The following is a 23,867-nucleotide window of genomic DNA, read 5'->3' on the forward strand; positions in this document are numbered from 1 at the left end:
CTGGGATTACAGTCATTTGTCACCATGTGTGACTACAAACATTGTATCTTCTTGTTGTAGTCTTCCCTTTAGTAATATGTAGTAACTTTCTTCTATCTCTTTCATCAGAGCTGTGCATACTTGCTTTCAGATTCTATTTCATTGAGATGGTCTTTTTGCATCTTTCCACTTTCCATCTGTTTATGTCTTATATTTTATTCCTTTTAGCCAACATACATGGTCTAATTGAATAATTAAGATAACTTACATTTAGGATAATTAATGAAAGGTATGTGTTAGTTTATCCATGACTTATTTTTGCTGCTTTACTGAGGTTTAATGATTATTCCTTTTCAATACTAATAACTTTTAACACTGTTATCATTGTAAATATCTTTATTCCTCTTCTGCATGTAATAATGTTTCTAGTTTCTGCTTCATGTCTGGCTTGTGAACATGAATTTCTATAGTTTATGCATGGCATGTCAAGTTCTTTTTCTCATTCCATTGTAAAAGACAGTTTTGTTGGATGCTGTAATCTTGTTTGGAAGCTATTTTAATTCATAGCTTGATATATGTTAGTCCTTGCTCTCAAGGCCCCCCAATGTCTTCAGCAAGGTCTTCTGTTCTGAGTGGCTTAACTTTGAAAGGATCTTAGCCTTTCCTTCCCACAAATCTCCAGACTCTATCTTCACTTAGTTGTGTGAGCATTGTGACTATAATATGATGTGCAGCTCTTATTTTTTGGGCATGCCTCCTTGGTGTTCTACTTTGGTCACTCCCCAGTCATTTTTTATTCCAGAAGGTCTAGTCTATTGCTGATGCTTTCTATTGAGTATTTTATTTGATTCATGGAGATTTTTTATTCTTACATCTCCTATTTAATCTCTACCTCTTTACTGGGGGGTCTCATCAAAGTGGCTGAATTTTATGTGCAAATCTTGAGTTGATTTCTTTATTTCAGTTGTCTCTTTCTCTAAATTTCTTTGTTCAATTTTAAAACAAGACTGTTGAATGGTCTGGTATGTAAGTCATTCACTGTCTTTGGTTGAGGTTATTGTGAAAAGTGAAGAACTTTTTGAGGGAGCTGGAAATACAGTTGAGTTTCTCAAGTGCTTTCATAGTATTCATGAAGCCCTGGGTCAATGCCAGGAGTGCAGAAATTGTGGTAGCACAGGCCTGTAGTCATAGAACTTGGGAGGAGAAGATAGGAAGATTGGAAGGTCAAGATCATTCTCAGTTACAAACGATGTTTTAGGCCAGCCTAATCCATGTGAAAGTCTGTCACCAAAACAATAGCAACAATAAAATATGGAGAAGTCATGTTGCTGCCTTGCCTGGCCATAGTTCTTGTCTATCTTTTGATTCATGCCTCTGTGGGAATGGACTTGTGTTGAGGTTTTAATTGTTGGTCTTCTTCGCGAGATGCATTCTTCTGAAGTTTGGGTCACAATAATGATTAGAAAGAAGCAAATAAAATGCCAGGTATATGGAATAGTACCTGGCATATAGAATAAGGCAGGTATATAGAAATATACCTAGATGATGAAGATAATGGTAATGATATTATATACCTATAATTGGTATAAAAACTATAGAAATTATTTTAAAAAGAAAAAAATAAACTGATTAAAAACAAAAAAGTATAAAGTATGAAGATAAAAAAGATTAAAAGTAAATTAATAACAATAAAAATGAAGTTAGAGTAAGGAAATGGAAATGTAAAAAAAAAAAAACAACAAAAAAACAAAAAAAAAAACCCAACAAGGTTTCTGAACTTGAGAGAGAAACCCTGGAGATTGTGTACCCAAGGACTGCAAAGGTCCAACCCTAGCTATGTCCCGCTGATGCTTTGAAAAGTAGGAAACACAAGCACAGCTCTTCCATAGAGGTTCTACAGAGGGAAGGATCTAGGGTGCCAGGCGCTCTGCCTATTCATCTCAGTGCTTTAAATATCTTCTTGCTACTAAATCATCTTCAGTAGGGAAGAATCTTTAGAAGCCAAGTCACCTATTTGACCTGAGCTCAGAGCTTTTTTTCCCTTGGACAACAGACAACCCTGCCTAGCACGAGGCAGCTGCAGAAGCAGGTAAGCCCCCCACCCACAGGCCACCAACTCAGAATCCTTAATCTCTACAGCATCAGTTCTCAACCTGTTAACGTGGATGCTGGAGCCACACTCTGGTCCATATGATTACACAGCAAGTGCTCATGACTCAGTGGTCCTCAACCTGTGCGTTGCAACCCCTTTGGGGTTGAAAGACCCTTTCACAGGGCTTGCCTGAGACCGTCAGAAAACACAGACATTTGTATTATGATTTATAACAGTTAGAAAAATTACAGTTATGAAGCAGCAACTATTATAAGTTTAGGGTTGGGGATCAGCATAACATGAGGAACTGTATTAAAGGGCCACAGCATGAAGAAAGTTGAGAACCACTACTCTAAATTAACCCAGAAAAGAGAGGTGTTGTTCCTTACCACAGAGAAGAAGGTAGCATCCACCACACTCTCCACAGCCCATCCTCCCTGTAGCTTAAACCTCTTAGGTCTGTGTCTAATTCTCCAGCCCTCCATGAGTGTCCCTTGTGACTATCCCCCACCCAGACAGTGTGACAGGATGTTGGCAGTCTCAGACAATATTCCCTCTGTCAAGATGTACTCAGTGAAGTATGAGGAACAAAAAAAAAGACGCTCTTCTACAGTGTTGCCTGTCTGACAGGAGGAACCACTGCCAGCAGAGCCCTCCAATAGATTTAGGGCTTTCAGGAGCTGTAAGTTTCTCCTGAAGCTACAACTGTCAGCTTGCTCTCAAAGGGGCTGACAGCATGCTCCAGACTTACCATGTGGCTGGCTTACGTCATAGGCATTCATAGTTGCCCCCTCATAATTGGTCTTAACAATTGACAGCAAAGTATTGCTCTCACTATAGAATTGATTTTTAAAAAATCATCCAATAACAGACTTATAAGGTTAAGATAGTGTTTAAACTTAATCTGAAATCCAAAGACTTGCTGTTTTTTCAGGTCACCTGAAAAGCATCTTGTAAAACTGATGATGAAATATATAAATCTTAAACTTTTATTTATCTATCTTACATCTTGATCGTGGCCCCTTTCCTCTTCTCCTCCTGGTCCCACCTTCCCTTTCCCCCCTTTCTCTCTTCCCCTTTTCTTCAGAAATAGGAAGCCCCCTCTCCCTTGTACCAAGCTACCCAGATACATCAAGTCATATCAGGACTAAGTGCACCCTCTTCTGCTGAGGCAAGATGAGGCAGCCCAGCTAGAGGAAAGTGATGCAAAAGCAGGCAACAGAGTCCATGTCAGAGATAGTCCAGATTCCTCTTGTTAGGGGACCTTCATGAAGACCAAGCTGCCCATCAGTTACATATGTGTCCAGGGCCTAGGTCCAGTCCATGCATACTCTATGGTAAGTGCTTTAGTCTCTGTAAGCCCCCATGGGCCTATGTTAGTTGACTCTGTTGGTCTGTTTGTGGAGTTCTTGTTTCCTCCAGGTCCCTCTATTCTTCCTCCCACTCTTCTACAAGACTCCCTGAGCTCCGCCTAATATTTGGCTGTGAGTCTCAGCATCTTATTTGATCTGCTGCTGGGTGGAGCCTCTCAGAGGACAGCTATGCTAGGCTCCTGCCTCCAAGCAGAGCAGAGTATCCTTAATGGTGTCAGGAGTTGGCTCTCTCCCTTGGGGTGGGCCTCTCAGGTGGGGCCAGTCATTGGTTGGCCATTCCCTTAATCTCTGCTTCATCTTTATCCAATACATCTTGTAGGCAGGGTAAGTTTGGAGTTGAACGTTCTATGGGCGGGTTGGTGTTCCTCTCCCTCTACTGGATGTCCTGCCAGGCTAGGGGGTGGCCACTTCTGTCTCCATGTCCTCCACTGTTAGCAGTCTCAGCTAGAGGCACCCTCATAATCCTCCCAGGAGCATACCCTGTCACAGATCTTGAGTTTGTCTCAGAAATGCCCCCTATCAGTTGCCTTGCTCTCTCCCTGCTCTCTCATCTCTCATTCCCGCTCTTCCCACACCTGATCTACACCCACATTCTCCTTTTCACACCGTCTCCCAATCAGTCCCCTCTTTTCATCCACTTCTGGTGCCTATTCTATTTCCCTTCTGAGTGAGATCCAAGAATCCTCCCTTGGGTCCTTTCTTCTTACCTATTTTCTTTCGGTCTGTGGATTACAGTATGTTTATCCTGTCCTGTATGGCTAAAATCCACTTATAAGTGAGGGCATACCATGTGTGTCTTTCTGGGTCTGGGTGACCTCACTCAGGATGATCTTTTTTCGTTCTATCGAATTGCCTGAAAATTTAATTATTTCCTTGTTTGTTTGGTTTTGGTTTTTGGTTTTTCGAGACGGGATTTCTCTGTGTAGCCTTGACTCTCCTAGATTTGCTTTATAGACCAAGACCAGGCTGGACTCGATCTTACAATGATCTGCCTGCCTCTACCTCCCTGAGTGATGGCATTAAAGCATGTACCACCATGCCTGGCTCTGTTTCCTTGTTTTCAGTAGCTGAATATGCACCCTATCTTGTCTGATCTTGGAAGCTAAGCAAGGTCAGGCCTGGTTTGTACTTGGATAGGACATGTATAATTTAATCCTCTTTAAAATACATATGTTTTTTCTTCTTCTTTATATCTTATCAGATAAAGAATTTCACGTGACCTAATAGTTAACATATACACATTTTGGCTGGCCCATTCTACAGCTAAATACCATTGTTAATTAACATAAACCATGACAAATTCAAATCAAATAAAAATTTTGTTACCAAAGGAAAATAACTTTTTGTTATCACAATCCTTATGGTTCCATTTGTATAATGTTAATTAGTAATTATGAGTCCCTTAAATTTTGGGCTCTCTTAAAAGCATGATTATTTGAAAAAATAAAAAATGAGGAGGAAAGAAAGAAAGGGAGTTAAGAAGAGACAAAGGGCAAGAAGAAAAGAAGGAAGATTATTTTACCTACTTCTGAGCCTAATTTTGCTTAAATTATATACTAACTTTTCCTAAATTTGAAACTTCATATCCACTGGCCCTGCAGACAGTTTCTTCAATTCACCTTATTCCCATTCTGAGAGGATTCATTCTAGTCTGTGCATCATGCTTGGGTAATCTGAAGATGTCCTTGCCTTTTCTGTATTCTCTCACGGATACAGAGTTTCCGTTGTAGTATCTGTATACCTTTCCTTGTGTCTGTTTCCAAGCTGGTTGGACACTGAAAGAAGTCACTGCCATAAATGACCTACCATGTTTCACTCAATGTCATACATGTTTCATAAGAAATCTCTATAAATACAATGAGCTGCTTTAAAAATATTTGCCTGTCAGAGGTCTAGGGGAGGGGAATAAGGCAGAAGAAGGAGGGAGGATAGGAAAAGAAAGATAAAAACAAGGGGATCACAATCAGCATGTAATGTGAATAAATTATAATAAAAATACTTATGTGATTAAAAGGATAGTCAACAGGTTGCAAAGATGATGGAGAGGTGTTTACTGCTCTAGAAGGTGTTAGACTTGGGAGAATGGTTCTGAAAACCAAGGCAGACTGAAGCCTCATGCAATAGTCAACTTTATTTAGTGCAAAAACAGCTTATACTCTGAGGGTGAAGAGGAGTCACATGAGTGAAATGTCCAATCACCAGGGTAAGCTACAAGTGGTGCACAAGTGCCCCCAGAGGAACCTCTTTTCCACAGAGGCATATGAACAAATAGCAGTAGCCAGTCATGATGAATAAGCTGAAGTGAACTGCTAAACCTGGGAGAGACACAAAAACACAATCCAAGAACAATACTGTGGTTGTCTCACAAGCACGCAAAAATCTCACACATTTCCATTCTTGGACATTGTTCTGACAGGTAGGGAACAAGACGAGGAGAAGGGATGGAGGGAGGGAGGCAGGGAGGCAGAGGCAGATAGTAGCACCCACATGTTACACTAACCCTACTTTTTTTTTTTTTTTTTTTGGTCGTGGTGTTTTATCACAGCGATACAAAGCAAACTGGGTGGCAGTCACTAATTCAGAACAGAATTAACATGCGAAGCAACACATAAATACACAAGGTGGAATATGAAGTAGATTCTGTTAATTTTCACCTTATAAATATTATGCTATTTAGACATCTAAAAGCTTCACTCAATATAACATTCTGGATGGTCACCTTTTACGCTAAGGAGACTACCAAAGTCCCATGTGTTTTCTTTTTTTTTTTTTTTTTTTTTTTTGGTTATTTACATCCTTGGATTGTTTTTATTTTTTTAATACATTTTTATTAATTTATACATATTACATCTCAGTTGTTAGCCCATCCCATGTATCCTCCCATTCCTCCCTTCCTCCCACTTCCCCCCTACTCCCCTCCCTTCCCCTAAGTCTGTGTCTGAGGGGGACCTCCTCCCCCTGAATATGCTCATACAGTATCAAGTCTCTCCTTGGTGACCTATTATCTTTCCTCTGAGTGCCACCAGGCATCTCCGTCCAAGGGACATGTTCAAATATGGGGCACCAGAGTTTGTGTGAAAGTTAGATCTCCTTCTCCACTCAACAGTGGAGAATGTCCATCGGCTAGTCCGGGTAGGGGTTCAAGGTTTTTACTGCCTATTTTTTCCTTTAACCCTACTTTAAAAGTCCTGGAAGTAATGCTGAAAATATCACACCAAGTAAAGAGATTTTTACCTTGGTACTGCGGTAGGAGCCTATTAGCTTTTTGAGATATTGTCAAAGGTCAAGGATCATAAGAAACTGTGCTTTATAATGATATAATAGTGAGGAGATTATATTGATAACCACCTCTGCTTTCATACCAAAAAATATATAATACAATCTTTTCCTGCAAAAATTATAATTTTCACAGCCGAGTAGGTGGAAATGTGAAATATTTCTTAGACATCTTTGACTTATAAGTGTGGGAGAGGGAAGGGAAGAAAGTCAAGAGCATATCTCTAATCAAGTCTCATGATAATCTGGATATGTTCTTTTGAAACTTCTCTAATAACCAGGTCATCTCTTCATATCATGATTGCTGTCCATATTTATGATAAGTCAGGAGTTATATTTTGGGAGATATTATATTCCTTAATACCACTAACTATTCTTTCAGTTTTCTTTTTAGATAATCATCTTTTCTTCAATGATGTTTGTAATAGTTATACCACATCTATATGTGTTAAATAATCTCTTGAGTGGGGAAGATATGTATTCTTGGCTATCTTTCATTTGCATCATGACAATAGGTTTATGATGTTGTTGTAACCATGCCTCTAGTATGAGCAATGGTTCAAAGAGAAGCATGGAATTCTGGTTGGCCCATTGAGAGCCTGTTTCTTTTTTTCCAACTGTGGGGAAAAAGAGGTACCTTTATGATTGGGTTACTGAGATTGCTGGCTCTAAGAGCTATGGTGGGCATCTTGCCACATATGAGGAAACAACCTGAGCTGACATATGGAGAAAGGCATGGTTTGGTTATTTGTAATGTTGCTAGTTGTCATATATAAACTCTGTTCTTAATGCACCTTTTAATCATGAGACACATGTGTGCACTTTTATTAAAATATCTCTATCATCCACCCATCTATTTACTTATCTATCCATCTATGATGTACTTTAACTTAACATATAAACTCTACTAAAAGTGTTACATATGCATGAATTTTACTATCTTTCTTTTAAATCACTTGTATATCTTTCTTTTTGAGCTAGTGATAAACAATAGGCTGTTAGTTATGGTAGGTAGCATTGTTGTAGTGGCTCGAATGAAAACGGTGCCCATAAGGGCTTGTGTTTGAATACTTGTGTCCCCATTGGGTGGAACCTGTTGGGAAGGATTACAAAGTGTGGCCTTGTTGAAGGAGGTGTGTTACTGGGGATGGGCACTGAGGTTTCAGAAGCCTCTCTCTATCCCCAGTGTGCCTTCTGCTTCCCATTTGCAGATGCAGATGTGAGCTTTCAGGCACTGGTTCTTCTGCCTATCGTTTGTTACCTCCATTCTGCCACCAGAAACTCTAATTCTACCCATTTCTACTAGTGCGATAAAATACCATGACCAAAGCAACTTACAGAAACAACTAAGACACTTTGGTAAGAGGTAGGGGTAGGAAGAAATGATTTCTTTAGAGGGACAGGTATGTCTTCTTAAATGTTCTTTGTTTTGTGAATAATGAACAGACACATAACACAAGAGATTATTTAGCACTTATAGATGTGGTATAAATATTACAAACATCATTGAAGAAAAGATGGTCATCTAAAAAGAAAACTGAAAGAATAGGTAGTGGTATTAAGGAATATAATAATGTCATAGGTAAAAAAAAATTATTTGGCTTTAAGTCAAAGATGAAAAATATCAAACTCATATTAAATTATAGAATTTGTGTTATTTCTGTTAATAGTTATAGATATACAATGCAGGATAGCTTAAGGAAAGAACAGAACTGTTAGATTATATAAATAATGCCTATAAGTGGCATGAGCAAGTATTGAGGTTTGATTTTACAGGGGTTACAGTTACAGTCAAGGAAGAGATTTTGAATATTAAGCAGTCTTGAAACTGTGACAGACTCTGGGGAATTTTGAAGTTAAACTAAGTGCTGCAGTACATTATTTTAAAATCTATTTTATTGGGTTCCTTATGTTTCCACCTCCCTTCTCCATCCCAATCCCTTCCAACACCCCAATACCAGGTAGAAGAGAAAAGCTTGGCAGGGAGGAAAGGGAGTGTAGTTCTCCTTAGCTACATCCTGCTGGTTAAGGATGTAGTTTCTTGGGGCAAGTCCAATCTTTGTTTCAGAATATCTCCAACTTCTTGTCAAATGGCATCCAAGCAAGCAGGAGCAATGGATGGTGGAGGGGGGGGGCATCGTTCCTCTTTCTTGGAGCCCACCAACACTCTCTGAGGTCTGGCATTTATTCCCTCTCCAGAGTCCTCAGAATTAAGCTATCTCCAGCTGGCAAAGAATCCCTCTCAGAGCCCACATGAGGCAAATCATTAGCTGCTGTGAACAATCTGAATCAGCCCCATATCCCACATCTGGGATTAAAACAAAAAAAAACATGTTTACATAACATAATTGAGTTTTTATAGACACTAAAACTTTCCACTGCAAAATGCATTTTGTGTTTTGATATGGCAATAAACCTAGGAGCACCAGAAAGTGGAATGTGGTTGTTTGGATAAAAATGGCCCTTGCAGGTTCATATATGTGAATGAATGCATAGTCACCAGGAAGTGAAACTATTTGAAAGAATTACAAGGATTAGGAGGTATGGCTTTATTGGAGTAGATGTAGCCTTGTTGGAGAAAGTCTGTCACTGCAGGTGGGCTTTGAGGTTTCAAAAGCCCATACCTGACCCAGGCTCTCACTGCCTATGAATTGGGATGTGGCTTTCAGCTACTGTTCCAGTATTCACAGGCACGCTGCCATGCTCATTGCCATGGTGATTATGAGCTAAGTCTCTGAAACTGTAAGCAATCCCTCAACTAAATGCTTTCTTGCATAAGAGTTGCCTTGGTCAGGGTGTCTCTTCACAGCACTAGAACAGTGATGAAGGCAGGGACCCAGACTTAACCATGTCTTTATTCACATGCCAGTGCATGTTTCTCCCATGTGTGTATCATGATGTCCACTGTAGCTCTTAGAACCAATAATCTCAAAGACCCTAGTTGAAAAAAAAAAAAGCACCTCTTTTTCACAACAGTTGGGAATGCAAGTATTGGTTCTCAGTGGGCCAAGCAATGCCCCACGTCTCTCTCTAAACTATTCCATGCGTTATAGGTCTGAAGGACTCTAGTTGGCTGGACTTAAGACGTTGCCCTGATTCTAGAACTGGAGATTGTATTAGTGCATCAGAGATTAAATGATTCAACAACTGAAGAGCTATCCCTAAGGAACAGGGTGCTATGAACAACAGAGAAATAGATATTAGCAAAATGAAAATGTGCGTAGCAGAGGTTATAAACATGGACTAATAGGGTAGGGGAGGCAGTTCATTCTGTTGGTCTATGATGGCCACGGAAAGAGCTTGATGTAGAGACGGGCCATCATTTAGAAACCACTAAGTGCCTGTGATCAGATTCTTATTTGAAAATGGGTTTTCACTAATAATCGTGTTGTTCAGATTTCTCGAGGCAGAAGAGTAGAAATCAGGAAGCGAATCATGCAGTTATTTCAGCTTGACTTGTTTAATTTATTCATGAAGGCCATCATAAAATATGCAAAGGGAGGGAGGGAAGACGCTCCTGCACTATAATTATGCGGGTCTACCAAGCGAGCCCACTTTGATTTTCCTCTAGGGAGGATCTGCCTCAGGGTGTGGTCACTTGTGAGCTCTTTCTGCATCTATTTTGAGCTTCAAAAGGCCTCGATGTAGGTGTGTGTTTAATTACTTTCCACTGAATTGTTAAGTGAAATTCAGTTCTGAGAGAACGGTCTAGCAAATACCGCTGTTCCAGGCCTCAGTAATGATACTAGACAGTGTTGTGGGAGTGCTTCTAACTAAGCAAAGAAAATGACAGAACAGGAGGAAAATCAAGGAAGAAAGTAAATAGAAGGGGTGAGCTCCTGGTGTAGGAAAGGAGCCGAAGGCTTTTCCCAGTGACTTATCCTGATCTAGGCAGCAGGTGTGAACCAAATTGCCACACCATTTCCTTCTGGTACAGGTTGTTAATTCCCTTCATCTCTTTTGTCTCTTTTGGTTATTTCTAGTCTTTATTGAGCATCCGAGGCTCCCTTTTCTCTCCAAGACGCAACAGCAGAGCAAGCCTTTTCAGCTTCAAAGGTCGAATGAAGGACATTGGTTCTGAAAATGACTTTGCTGACGATGAACACAGCACATTTGAGGACAATGACAGCAGGAGAGATTCCCTGTTTGTGCCACACAGACATGGAGAAAGGCGTCCCAGCAATGTCAGCCAGGCCAGCCGTGCCTCCCGGGGGATACCCACTCTGCCCATGAATGGGAAGATGCACAGTGCAGTAGACTGCAATGGTGTCGTCTCCTTGGTTGGAGGCCCTTCTGCGCTTACATCTCCTGTAGGGCAGCTACTACCAGAGGTGAGGCCCGTTAAGACTGAAGCTGAGGGCACAGAAGGAGAAGGGACACTGGTGCAATCAGAAATGTGGGCTTTGATTTTGACAGATGATAAATTTGCTGCATCTATTATTCGGAGGCCAGGAGTTGGTTGGTATTATCAAGGCATGAACTTATGTTGTCAAAACCGTCTACACATTTCTACAGGTTAAGATCACAAAATGAGTTTCATAGAGTTATTTGTTCATTATAATTATATAAGTTTGAAATTTAACAAAAAAGCCAAATTTGGTGCATTTTTGTGCATTTTGCTGTACAAACATGTAACTAGTATAATTATGATTGTTATAATTATTGATTATTATGATTATTGTTAGATTTTTTGAGGCAAGGTTTCTCTGTGTACTCCTGGCTATCCTGAAACTCTCTTTGTAGACCAGGCTGGCTTTGAACTCAAAAATCTGCCTGCCTCTCCCTCCCAAGCTCTGGGATTCTAAAGGCCTGCATCACCGTCACCATGGCCAGCAATATGATTAAATGTTAAGAAATTCATGTACATTATATATATATATATATATGTGTGTGTGTGTGTGTGTGTGTGTGTGTGTGTGTGTGTGTATATGCATTCCAAATGTTTTTCTATCCTGTTTCTTTAAAGCAACTTCACACTTCCTCTTGCTGTAATGATGACAGTAATTATTTCTAAATCCCTTAGTTCACAATTCTCTTCACATTTACATAATGTAAATGTGTATTCCCCCAGCAACAACCCAAATGACCCAGCCACCCTACATCTGTAAAGAGACTGCTTAAATAGCACTGGCTAGAGTCACATGTTATATTCTTTCTAATAGATTTCAACTTTCATATTACCACCACGAATTCTTGTTATAGGCAAAGTTGCCCCAAATCAAGTATATGGAAAAGATGTTCAGCTTAATAATATATATCAGGATGCGTTATTGATTTATCCTTTATAAAACACGACACTCTTCATGTTGGCAGTGAATGAAATATTATTTGGCCTTTATAAAAAAACTTCAGCCATGTTGTCTGATCTCATTATATACTCTGGTCTGGGTTAAAATCTCCTTTGTGTAATTACTTTTATGTCACTTTGTTTTTTAAGTGTACAAGACCATTAGGGACACATTATAATGGTCCAGTTAGTCTTCAGTGCCTTCTTAGAGGAGCATCTTGTCTTGGAATATGATAAAAGCTGTTGTGCATCACTGGTTTGCCATGGCCTCTCCTCAACTTTTCCTCCTAGGGACGTTTCCAAGTCTCCTGGAAAAATGGCAAGGCACAAAATGGTAGAACTTTGCTGTGGAGTAGACAAGAAGAATTATAAGGAGTCACATGTCTTTAGAAAAATAATTTTAGCCAGCTATGTATAGCACATTGCCTAGAACACTGTGGGGTTAATTCATCGAACCCTCACAACTACCCATTATAATACTTACTAAGTTATCTCCATTTTACAGAGGGGAAAACAGGCCTGTGCATCCTAGAGCTAAGATATGACCCCAGATATGCTGTCTGTAAGCCCTACTACATTCCATTCATAATGAAATATAATATTCTATTGAATTTTCTTAAATGAGAACATATGAGTAAGAAAAAATACTTTATTTTAACTCAGTGTTTCTTTCTTTCTTTCTTTCTTTCTTTCTTTCTTTCTTTTTTTCTTTTCTTCCTCCCCCTCTCCCTTTGTTTCTTGTTTTTTGCTTTGTTTTTTGAGTCAGGGTTTCTCTGGGTAGCCTGGCTGTCCTGGTGATCATTCTGTAGACCAGACAGGCCTCAAACATACAGAGATCCATCTGCCTCTGCCTCTAGTATGCCAGGATTAAAGGTGTGTGCACCTGTCTAAACCAGTGTTTGTTTTTAATTCTCAAAATGAAAACACAGTTTAGTCAAACTACCAGAGACTCATAAAACAAACAAATAAGAAATCATATGCATTAGCATAACCTTAACCTAGGATATGAATAAGTGTTATGATGAAACAGGAACACTGATAAAGGAAGGTAGGGAAGACACTAGAAGACAGAGAAAGTTCTGTAAGCGCTGTTCCAGTAAAGCTACCACAAACCCAGTTCCAGTATATCTGTGTGATACTGCAATGTTACTCTTGATGAGTAGATTAAAAAACGAAACCAAAACAAACAGCAATAACAAAAAAAAAACCTGTGTTTTTAAAACTACCTTTCAAACTCTCTTAGGCGATTCACAGAAATGGAAATTCCAATTTTTCTGGCTATACTCAGAGCTGCTCAGAGTGAGGCTTTGATGAAGGGCCCTAAAAAAATCTTTTTCTTATGAAAATCTCACATAGTTCCTGAATCCAGAAGTAGGCTCATCACAGATCTTAATGGCAGCAGGGAAAAAAAAATCCCAATTTCATTGCATACGTATAAGTACGAATCCATATTTGAGAACTGCCCTGGCATTAATCAGGAGTCATCACACATTTATCCAATCAGAACATGAAGACAACATCACAAAGGTCAGCTGAGCCTAGCTGAAAGCCAAGCCTATTGTAACCTGGTAACCTGTGCACATCCGCACCTTCACCGTGGAGTCAATGCTTTGGGAAGGACACTGTCCTGTGGAAGAAGCTGGAGGGACACACAATTGGCAAGCTTTGAGCTCCTGGAGTGGGGACATGCAAACAGAAAACAAACAGGGGCAAGCAAATGGCATGTCCCAAAGCACACTATTCCCTGTTGTTTACACATACATTTCGTCAGGACAATTTAATTTCAGAAGAATCATCCGAGCAGTATTTTAGAGATTTTTGGAACCTATCATCAAAACTTACCTAGATCTGGAACTTTGGAAATGTTTTTGCCTGAAGTGAAGAGATGGAATAACATTTATGTGACCTCAGCTTTTTCCTTAAAGGACCCATCCTTAAGGAAGTGCAATATTGACATTCTGGGAGCCCATCATTCCTTTAATATAGTTTTATTCAAAGCAAGGGATTTGGCTCAGCTTGTTCTTTACCTTGAAGCTAATCTGAGGTGACTACGTGGCTCTTTATCACCATTCATGATAACATCAGTTGAGCCGAAATCAGTTTTGAAATACATAATTATGCAAATCAATAAACACAGAGGTTATGCTCATTGCCCATATGCCAGTGAGGTCCAGATTAATAAGCGAGCACTTATCTTGCTGTTTAGCCAAGCATGGCTTATTTATTACCAACTCACTCAGACCTGCATATGAAATGCTTGAGATTTTTCCTTGGTTCTATGACTGTTAATCCTTGTTGTTCTGAAGTAGGAGCATGTTTCTACCGATCGCCAATCCTGAGGAGCTTATTTTAGAGTAGGGAAGAATTGAATCATTGTGTTATTGCTAACACCCAAACACCTCCACCTGGCATGTCCTGAGAATTGCAATGTCTACATAGCTCATCTGTCAGTAGAAGGATTTTATCATTATACGATGAAAATATAGGTTAGCTAAGATATATATTTTTTAAACATGGATATTGGCAAATGATAACTGCCTCAAAAAATACCCACCCAGAAGTATTTTACATACAGAGTTCACATTTCAAGGGAACTATTATGGAAGCGTATTGGATAATGACTTTTTTCCACACCTGTCTGTAACAATCTCAAGGAAAAAACATTTCAGTTCGAAGCTGGAGGTCGCAATGGGTGAGATGCTCAGAGTTTACCCAGTGGCTATTAATTTTCCTCCTTCCAACTCAAATCTCTAGCATGGAGAGAGCTCACTCTGGCAAACTCAGCCATCACAGAAGACTGAGGGTCTGATGGACTTTCAAGAACAATCCTAATGTGATAATCCTAGGAATGAGCTATTGTGGTCTACGTATGAAATGTACACAGGCTCCCATGTTTCCATCATTGGTCTCTAGCTGGGTAAAACACAGAGTGGGGTGGTGGGTCGTTGAGAGTGGGATTTGAGGTTTTGTAGCCTGGCCCCACTATCTGCTCACTGCCTGCTTCCTGATTGTAGATGCAGTGTGGTGAGCTAACCCCCTAATGCTACTGCTCAGCCTCCTCTGACTGCTGCTGTGTCTTCCATGCCATGGTAGGCTGTACCCACTAGAAATTTCTGTGAATCAACAAAAGAAAAGAGTTTCTCTCTTGAGCTGCTATTGTTTGATATTTTACCACTGCATCGAGGAAGTGAAGCACTGCTTACACCCGAGAAAGCATGGTGAACTGTTGGTTATGTAGTATCTACAACCAGAGTACTTTGAGGCTTGTCACCACCAAGGATAGTGATTATTTCATTGTCTGGAATTTTTTTTTGTATTTCAGGGCACAACTACTGAAACAGAAATAAGGAAGAGAAGGTCCAGTTCTTACCATGTTTCTATGGACTTGTTGGAAGACCCTACATCAAGGCAAAGAGCAATGAGTATGGCCAGCATTTTGACCAACACTATGGAAGGTATGCCAAACGTTTCCACACCACGGCTGTTTGACAGTAGGGTGGTAATGATGCAACAACCCTTGGCTAATTTTATAACAGTATTTCCCAACCTAGCTCCACATCACCACTTCTTTTAAAAGGTGAAGTCAACTCAGTGTATAGCACACGGATTCTCCTCTTTTGTGTAGATTTTAAAACCAGCCTCTAGGAGGCTGCTACAAATTCTAGGTATATTTGGAATACAACTTCCAGAGCTTAAATTCTAAACTCTTGAAGTTTGATGGTGGCACTAGTAACAGTGTAATGATTTCTGCTGATCACTAGGGCGCTAACACATTTGACGTTATAAAATATAGCAAGCTAACGCAAGTTAAAAAATTTACTGACTCAGTAAGAATTTTAAATAGAAGTGTGAATTAGGGTGTCATGCTTCATTGAAGTTGTATTCAACATTTTATGATTCTACTATTGTTCTCTTCTTTCTCCCTTCTCCGTCCTGCTCCCTCCTCTCTCTTTGTCTCTCTCTGTCTGTCTCTCTGTGTCTCTGTCTCTGTCTCTCTCTCTCTCTCTCTCTCTCTCTCTCTCTCTCTGTGTGTGTGTGTGTGTGTGTGTGTGTGTGTGTGTGTGAGTGTGTCTGTCTGTCTCCATCTCTATATCCCTGATGAAATATTATATGATATCAGGCTTTACTGTGTTTCAAGATTATAACTGAATAGTTAAATATAGCATTTCTAAGGTTGGATTTCATACTACCAAAATAAAAGTTTGAAGAACAGATGAATCTTTGATCTCTTCCAGGCTCTGCCACAGGTGAAATGTACTATTGTATTTTTTGAATTTCATCTTTTCAGCTAAAATGAGGACTGTAATATTTAGTTGTCATAAGGATTAAATAAGGAGAAACTCAAAGCCCTTCTGTACTTTGCATGCTGAACACTGCCAGCGGATGCAATGGTTATTAATTGTTCTTTTGTGCTACATTTGTAAATTTATGTGGATTTTTTTTTCTTCTCATAATAAGTGAAATCAACAACAACTGTCAACTTCCATAAGTGGAAAATATATTCTTGGAAAATATATTCATGAATAATCGCCTCCCCATCACCCCGTTACCCATATCTTCCTTATTTTTCCTTCTTACTTCATAGAAGATGTATTCCACCTCTCTGATCCGTATTCCCACATGTGTGAAAGTATGTTGGAACATGTAAGTCCAAAGGGAAAGCTTAGAAAGAGGAAAATAAGGGTGAGAGAAAATGAGTGTGTGCATGACTTTATTTTTTTTTTAACTCCTTATATACAGCGTATCTTAACCGTATCTCCACTCCCCGCTCTCCTTCCCTGGCCTCCTCCCAGGATATCTTCCTTCCCAATTATAGATTCTTCAGAGACTGCGTAGATTCTTGGAAGGAGTATTTTTAGACGTAATGCAAAAATCTTATGATCTCAGTATCAACAACCCTGAAAGTCATAACCAGGAAACAATTACCATAATAGATGACTCTGTCCTATTAGACAAGACACTGGTGCAAGGCCCAGTTTTGTTAGAGTCCTTATCTTTACACTGACTTCAATGGAATATTAAACTCTAGTCCATTCTTCCCTGCCCTTGCCTGCCTAGCTCACACTCCTTCTTCCCCCAGCTGCCAGTAGCTTGCTCCTCCCTATCCCTCCAGGTAAATCTTTTGAAGAGTCTCTGGTCTTCAGCTCCTTTGCCAGAGCAAAACCACTGAGAGGAAGGGGCCAGTGGTGCTGCTTCCGATGTCAGCAGCAGGGCTGCTCCCCAAAGCAGGAAGTAGAGAAGGAGCCAGGGTAAGTCTAAACCGACAGTCACACTTTGCACTCCTCTTAGTGTTAAGTTCAAACTAATGTAAGGGATAATGGAAGGAGAAAAATATCCATCAAGCCATTACAAACTGGGCTTGTCAACAAATTGGCATCCAGCACACCCAACTTCCTCCGTGGAAACTTGTTTCCTGGAGTTGGCTAGGCTGAAAGGGCTATTGTAGATGAGGAACAACAGACAACAATGCATTTTGTTTGTAATGTCTCCTTTGCTTTTGCGTGGATGAAGTTCATTTTTATGATATAATTGGTTAAACTTCATTCTTTTTTCCCATTGGTGATATATAGGATGAAAGCCTGATATTTCTTTACTTAGCTACATCTGAACAATTTGGATGCGACACTGGCCAGAGTTAGTTGGCAGCAACCTTCTGTGCATAACAGGAATAGTAAAGTTCACTTTGACAGCCTTCTGTTGGTTCCCACTAATGCTGGGGCAGTGTCTTGGTTGTTATTATCTGTTTATTTAAATGTGGTTTCTTCTAAAATTTGGTTCACCTTCCCTCTCATGAAGCAGGCTTGTTAATGCGGCTGGCAACTTTGGCTTTCCTTCTTTTCAACTGCAGCCAACTCTTCATTATCCAGCTTAATGCATAATTCTACTTAGCGATGAGCAAAAGTTATTTAAAGATTCAAAACTGCATAGAAATGTTTCATGGAGACACTTTGGATGTTATGCATGTTAAAAGTACTGGAGGGATTAAGAGCCAAGAGAAGATATAAACTTAGCTGCCGCTACTGTGAAGGCAGGAAACCCCCCACAGGAATAATGGAGAAGTGGCTGTTGTCCTGTCTTGGGCACTTTGCTTGTTCCAAAGTGGGAGATCCTCCTCTGGGGAATTAATAATTGAATGGTTTTGTTTTAGAATTTAAGGCAACTTTGCTCCAGCTTTTTCTAGTGTCAAGACCACCAGCGCCTGCTAAATTTTCTCTTTGAATGTTTCTCTTCTTTTATTTTCCTGTGCTAGGCTATTTGCTTTTCTTTTCCTACTAAGTCATAGCTTGTATAAATTTTAAAACATGGAACGTGTTCTGATAGTAGATAGAAATTTTGCTGCTTCTCTTCTAGTATTTGTTGCAAGTTATGTAATCTTTTTTAAATTTCCTGTATAATCATGATCTTGTTTGGGAGTATTGAAAGCATCTATAAAGTAATAATGCATATATAAAACAAATAAATAAAAATGGATATTAATTTTATTTGCGGAATTTTCTTCTCTGACATAACTAAAATATTCGTTATTGTATACCAAATTACAATGTTCACTTGAAGAATTTTGGTATCCAAAGAGAAACTTGAAATGTCTCGCTTTAATAGAATTCCACTAAAACAGTAAAGAATAAATTGATTTAAGGAAGTGATTAACTTTATATCATAACCAAGTAGCAAATGTTTTTTAGCAGAACAAATATCTAGCAAGATGCTTCTCTATTTTCTATGCTGTCTCCTCCTTTATAAATTTTACTTCACTGTAAATTGTATCAGTGGTAGAGAAATACCCTGGTTGCTAAAATAACACTGCTAAAGTCACTGGTCAGAGACCACATGCCATAGAATGAACAAAAAGAAAAGCCTCTTTCTGTTGAGTGCAGGATAGGATGGTCATATGTTTGTCAGAGCAAGGAATTTTCTGCAATGGTACTGACAGAAACCAGCAAATTTGGCATCCTTTCCCACTGAAGACTCTGCTAAGTGATCAGTTTACCAAAAAAAAGATGGAAATGATAATTTTCTATTTTGTAGTTTCCCAGAAGTCATTGTCAATGTTTACCAAACAGGCATCATCTAGACAGTCTCTGAATTGCTTAATTTTATAGGAAATAATCAAAACCCTTGTAATCAACTGTCAAAAAATTTAATACTAATAGGCATTTAGCTTAAACCTTCTTAAAAGCATTGCATGTTTTTCTAACTTTTTTGGGAAGTTGGCTTTTTTTATTCTTTTGTTTTATTCAAGACAGGATTTCTCTGTGTAGCCTTGGCTGTTGTGAATTCACTCTATAGAGCAGGTTGGCCTCCAACTCACAGAGATCTGCCTGCCTTTGCCTCCTGAGTGCTGGAATCACAGGCGAGTGCCATCACAACCAAGCTTCTTAACATTTTTAGCATAACATTTTGTGCCATGTTTTTAATACAATAGTTACAGATTTCTATACATTAAAATAAATAGAATGGAAATATATGAATGTTCTCATTTAAATCTTGTATATTTTTAATAGTACCTGAATCTCCTTTTGTAAAGTGTTGGTATACTAGCAATGAGGACCCTAGTTTATTCAGTTAATAATTTCCTCTTTTTTTTTTTTTTTTGTATTTTCTTGTTAAATTGGTGTATGGAGAGAACAAGAAATTTGTTGAATTTAATATAGATGCCCATGTAACTCAAACTTATTATTAATGTGAGTATTTTTAAATCAGAGTCCATTAGATATGTCTCATTAGAATTCCTCCAATGACATGTAATCCAAGAAACCATGGTTCCTCATGGTGACTCATTGAGGTTATTATGCTGTCTCTGGAGGAGCCTTTCATAATACACAACAGCCCTTGCTCTATCTGCAATATAGATTACCCTTTCTGTGACTGCAAATCTCTAGGTTTTTTTTCCTGGCTCTTTCATGAGATTATCTTATCTTTTAAAAATGCCTTTAAATTATTTTTAATGAATTACTCTCAACTTAAACCAAAGACTGACTAACAGAAAGTAAAAATATTTAATGAGTATATATATATTTTTTCCTCCCCAGAACTTGAAGAATCCAGACAGAAATGCCCACCCTGCTGGTATAAATTTGCTAATGTGTGCCTGATTTGGGATTGTTGTAAGCCATGGCTAAAGGTAAAGCACGTTGTTAACCTGGTAGTGATGGATCCATTTGTTGACCTGGCCATCACCATCTGCATTGTATTAAATACCCTTTTCATGGCCATGGAGCACTACCCCATGACGGAGCAGTTCAGCAATGTGCTGTCTGTTGGGAATTTGGTAAGATTCCTTGACGGTTCATCTTCTAATGGGTCCTACTGGGTTTTTATTAAATTTTTGTGTGTCGCTGCCAAATAAGATATCATCAACTAAATTGACCCTGTTAACCAAAGACATCAAAATTGTTTGCATCTGTACTTAAGCATAAAAATGGGCTGCTACACTTAAACACAGAACAAAGGATTCAGAGGTTTTATGTGTAATTTAATTTAGAAATGAATTTAAATAGCTTCTGGATTATAATGATAATTGCAACCAGGCATAATGGCATATATCTGTAATCCAGCAGTTGAGAGGCAAAGGCAGGAAGATCACAGAGTCTAGGCCATCTGTGCTACATAGGGAGACCTTACCTCAAAGCAAACAAGGAATGAAACACAGCAAGATTAGGGCCATCCAGATGGCTCAGCAAGAAAAGGAGCTCTTCACCAAGCTTAATGACCTAAATTGTATACTTGACCTCAAAAGGTGGAAGAGAACCAACTTCTGTAAGTTATCCACTGACCTTTACAAACATCCATTCTACACATGTGTTCCTCCAAACACACAAGAAAATAATATATATATATATATATATATATATATATATATATATATATATATATATATATATATATTGTGAAATGCTTATTAAATTCTCATGAGCATTATAAAAATAGCTTAAAGTATAATATACTTCTTAGACTTGAATTGAATATGATATATATTGTTTATTTTATTTCTGAAAGATCTCAAGTGAGTCAAATAATAATGTATGTGCAATGATCACATATTTTATGTCAAGTTCTGCATTAAATATCATGTACACTTTATCTCTTTCCTTCCCTCCCCCTTCTTAGTGAACACCATTTTGATTTAACAGTTCACTTGAGAAAAAAAATTGCAGAACAAGAAGTGTTCCTGAAGGAACCTTGTTCAATGTTTGCTGGCCCATTGGGTAACTACCTTTAAGTAGCCTGAGGAAAGGAAATTTCACACAGAAACAACCTGCTTGAGTTATAATTGGCCTTTACCTTGGACTTGAACTGTCTTATATCACAATGCTATCAAAAATTATGATGAAGGTTTCTAGCACATCTAAGCTTTTGATTGGTTTAATAGATATGCAGCTACTACAATTCACTGAGATACAGACAAAACTTTCCTATAAGGCTACAGTGTAATTTAGTTGACCATTTATTTACAAATCAAGCTAAATTACAGTTCACTATATATGGTGGCAACTTTGGGTCATACTTGTTCTCAAATAAAGAGACTCCCTTAGGACAAATTAATTTTATATCAGTATAGTAACTTGAAGGCCAGACCTAGTGAATTTCAATAGTACACACAATCTTAAAATATGCTGGAGCTTAAGAAAGCAATAATGGTAGCAGCCGAAGGGAAACGAAAATGCTGGAAGAGTTGATTGGTTGATAGAGGTGGTATTTTTAATAGAAGAATGGTGACTGTTGTTTCTATACTGCAGACAGTAGTAGTGTAGTTTCAGCAGATTGAAACTATAGGTCACTTAAGAAAACAAATACCTCATGAAGTTCAAGAAAGTTAGCTCCGAACAGGGTACAGCCTCAATTTACCAAGAAGTAGTATATCAACTATAGATATAAACATAATAGGATGGGTAATGAAGACAAAAGAAAAATCAAGTTGGCTAAATTCAATCACCAGCGAGATGTAGTGAGAATGAAGGGCAAGAAAACATAGAGTAGATAGAGGATAAAGAAGGTTTGATGTAGTTGTATAAAAATGGAAATGGAGAGCTGGAGAGATGGCTCTGAGGTTAAGAGCACTGACTGCTCTTCTAGAGGTCCTGAGTTCAATTCCTGACAACCACAAGGTAGCTCACAGCCATCTGTAATGTGATCTGATGCCCTCTTCTGGCCTGCAGCACTCTATCTATAATAAGTAAATCTTTTCTAAAAATTGGAAATGGAAAGCAGTGATTTTATTTTCCAAAATTAACAACTGAATAGCTGGGTGCGGTGGCACACACCTTTATTCCCAGCACTCAGGAGGCAGAGGCAGGTGAATCGCTGTGAGTTCAAGGCCAGCCTGGTCTACAAGGTGATTCCAGGACAGCCAAAGCTACACAAAGAAAAACTGTCTCAAAAAAAAACAAAAACAAAAACAAAAACAAAAAAAACCAACCAAACAAACAAACAATTGAAAAAAATCTTCACTGTCCATTAGGCCACTAGTGACTATGTTTATTATAGTCTCTGTGAAGTCTCCTTAGGTCCAGTGTCATCTGCAGAGGCATGAAAGGAGACCAACCTATTATACTTGGCAACTGAACTCTGTGCTTCTAGGCAAACACTTGGTGAAGTTTTGTAGGACAAAACAAATCAACCGCAGCTGAGCACAGTGTGTCTGGTGCAACTTTTGTATCAAAATCAGGGTGTTCATTTTATTATCTGAATGTACACTTTATCACTTGATAAACCTTAAATGTTATGAACACTTAAATATTGGGTTTAGTATAAACATGCAGAGGCATCCATTTGTTGAATGCAAACCAATCTTTAAAGTCCAGAATCTGCGTGTGATTTACTGTTAGCTACAATGCATCTTTTGGAGAGCAGGCATTCCTGTAATCAACTGCATTTTTCATTTAGGTCTTCACTGGGATCTTCACAGCAGAAATGTTTCTCAAGATAATAGCTATGGACCCATATTATTATTTCCAAGAAGGCTGGAATATCTTTGATGGCTTTATAGTGAGCCTTAGTTTAATGGAACTCGGCTTGGCGAATGTGGAAGGATTGTCAGTTCTCCGATCATTTCGACTGGTAACTAATTAGCAGTATTTATACTTACTTTTGTAATTAATTAGACTTCTTTCCTTATAACAGGTGTGACATATTTCACAAACATAATATTATTTGAAAATGCAGTACCCTTCTTCTGAGATGTAGTTCTTCCTTCATGATAGCTTTGATAAATATACTGTTTAATTTCAATGAACAGCCAAACGGCAGGTTTAATGGAGAATGAAGAAAGGGGAGTCACACAGCAATCCAGATTGCAATCACCACAGGCAACACAGTTATCTGATTTGTGTAACCATGTGTGAGGCTCTATTGGGACCTTTGGTTGCCTAGTTTATCCCCTGGGGAGCTCATACTTGGAATATGGTGTGTGGAGGAGGAGAATTAAAAGACAGCTCTCCTTGAATATTTTTTCTTTGCCCATATCAGAAAGTTATCAAACCTTCTCTTTGAGAAGCACCACCTATAATGTGTTGTGATATCTTGAACTTAATTATCTTTCACTTGATCTTTGTACTTCATAACTATTGACGTTTTAAAATTGAAAGACTACTTACCATTTGATTTTTTTCCAATTGTTTGGTTGGTTGGTTGGTTTTGGTTTTTTCCAGATAGTGTTTCTCTGTGTAGCTTTGGCTGTCCTGGACTCACTTTGTAGACCATTCTCTTGAGGATTTGGTGTGTTTTATTGTCTGTGTTCTGGTTGTGGTTTGGTTCTATTCTCAACTAACAAAGGTTGCATATAGTTACCAGAGAAAGTTTCTTGTAGGTGATTTGTTGTGCAGCTGATTAATCCTGAGACTCTGATTTGATGTCTCTTTGA

General features: G+C 38.7%; 1 protein-coding gene across 3 annotated transcripts in view; it reads left to right on the forward strand.

The window, feature by feature from the left end:
- The window catches only part of LOC311607891 (sodium channel protein type 2 subunit alpha), a 123,911-nt gene that overhangs the window by 61,065 nt on the left and 38,979 nt on the right, over window positions 1–23,867 (forward strand). For all 3 annotated transcript variants that reach the window (XM_084800063.1, XM_084800065.1, XM_084800064.1), the window contains exons 12-15: window positions 10,704–11,051; window positions 15,330–15,462; window positions 20,038–20,276; window positions 22,892–23,065. In XM_084800063.1, coding sequence (XP_084656189.1) covers window positions 10,704–11,051; window positions 15,330–15,462; window positions 20,038–20,276; window positions 22,892–23,065 — 894 coding nt within the window. The remainder of the gene's footprint in view (window positions 1–10,703; window positions 11,052–15,329; window positions 15,463–20,037; window positions 20,277–22,891; window positions 23,066–23,867) is intronic.

The sequence above is a fragment of the Acomys minous genome (genome assembly GCF_964271855.1).
Source record: "Acomys minous genome assembly, chromosome: 10".
NCBI lineage: Eukaryota > Metazoa > Chordata > Mammalia > Rodentia > Muridae > Acomys > Acomys minous.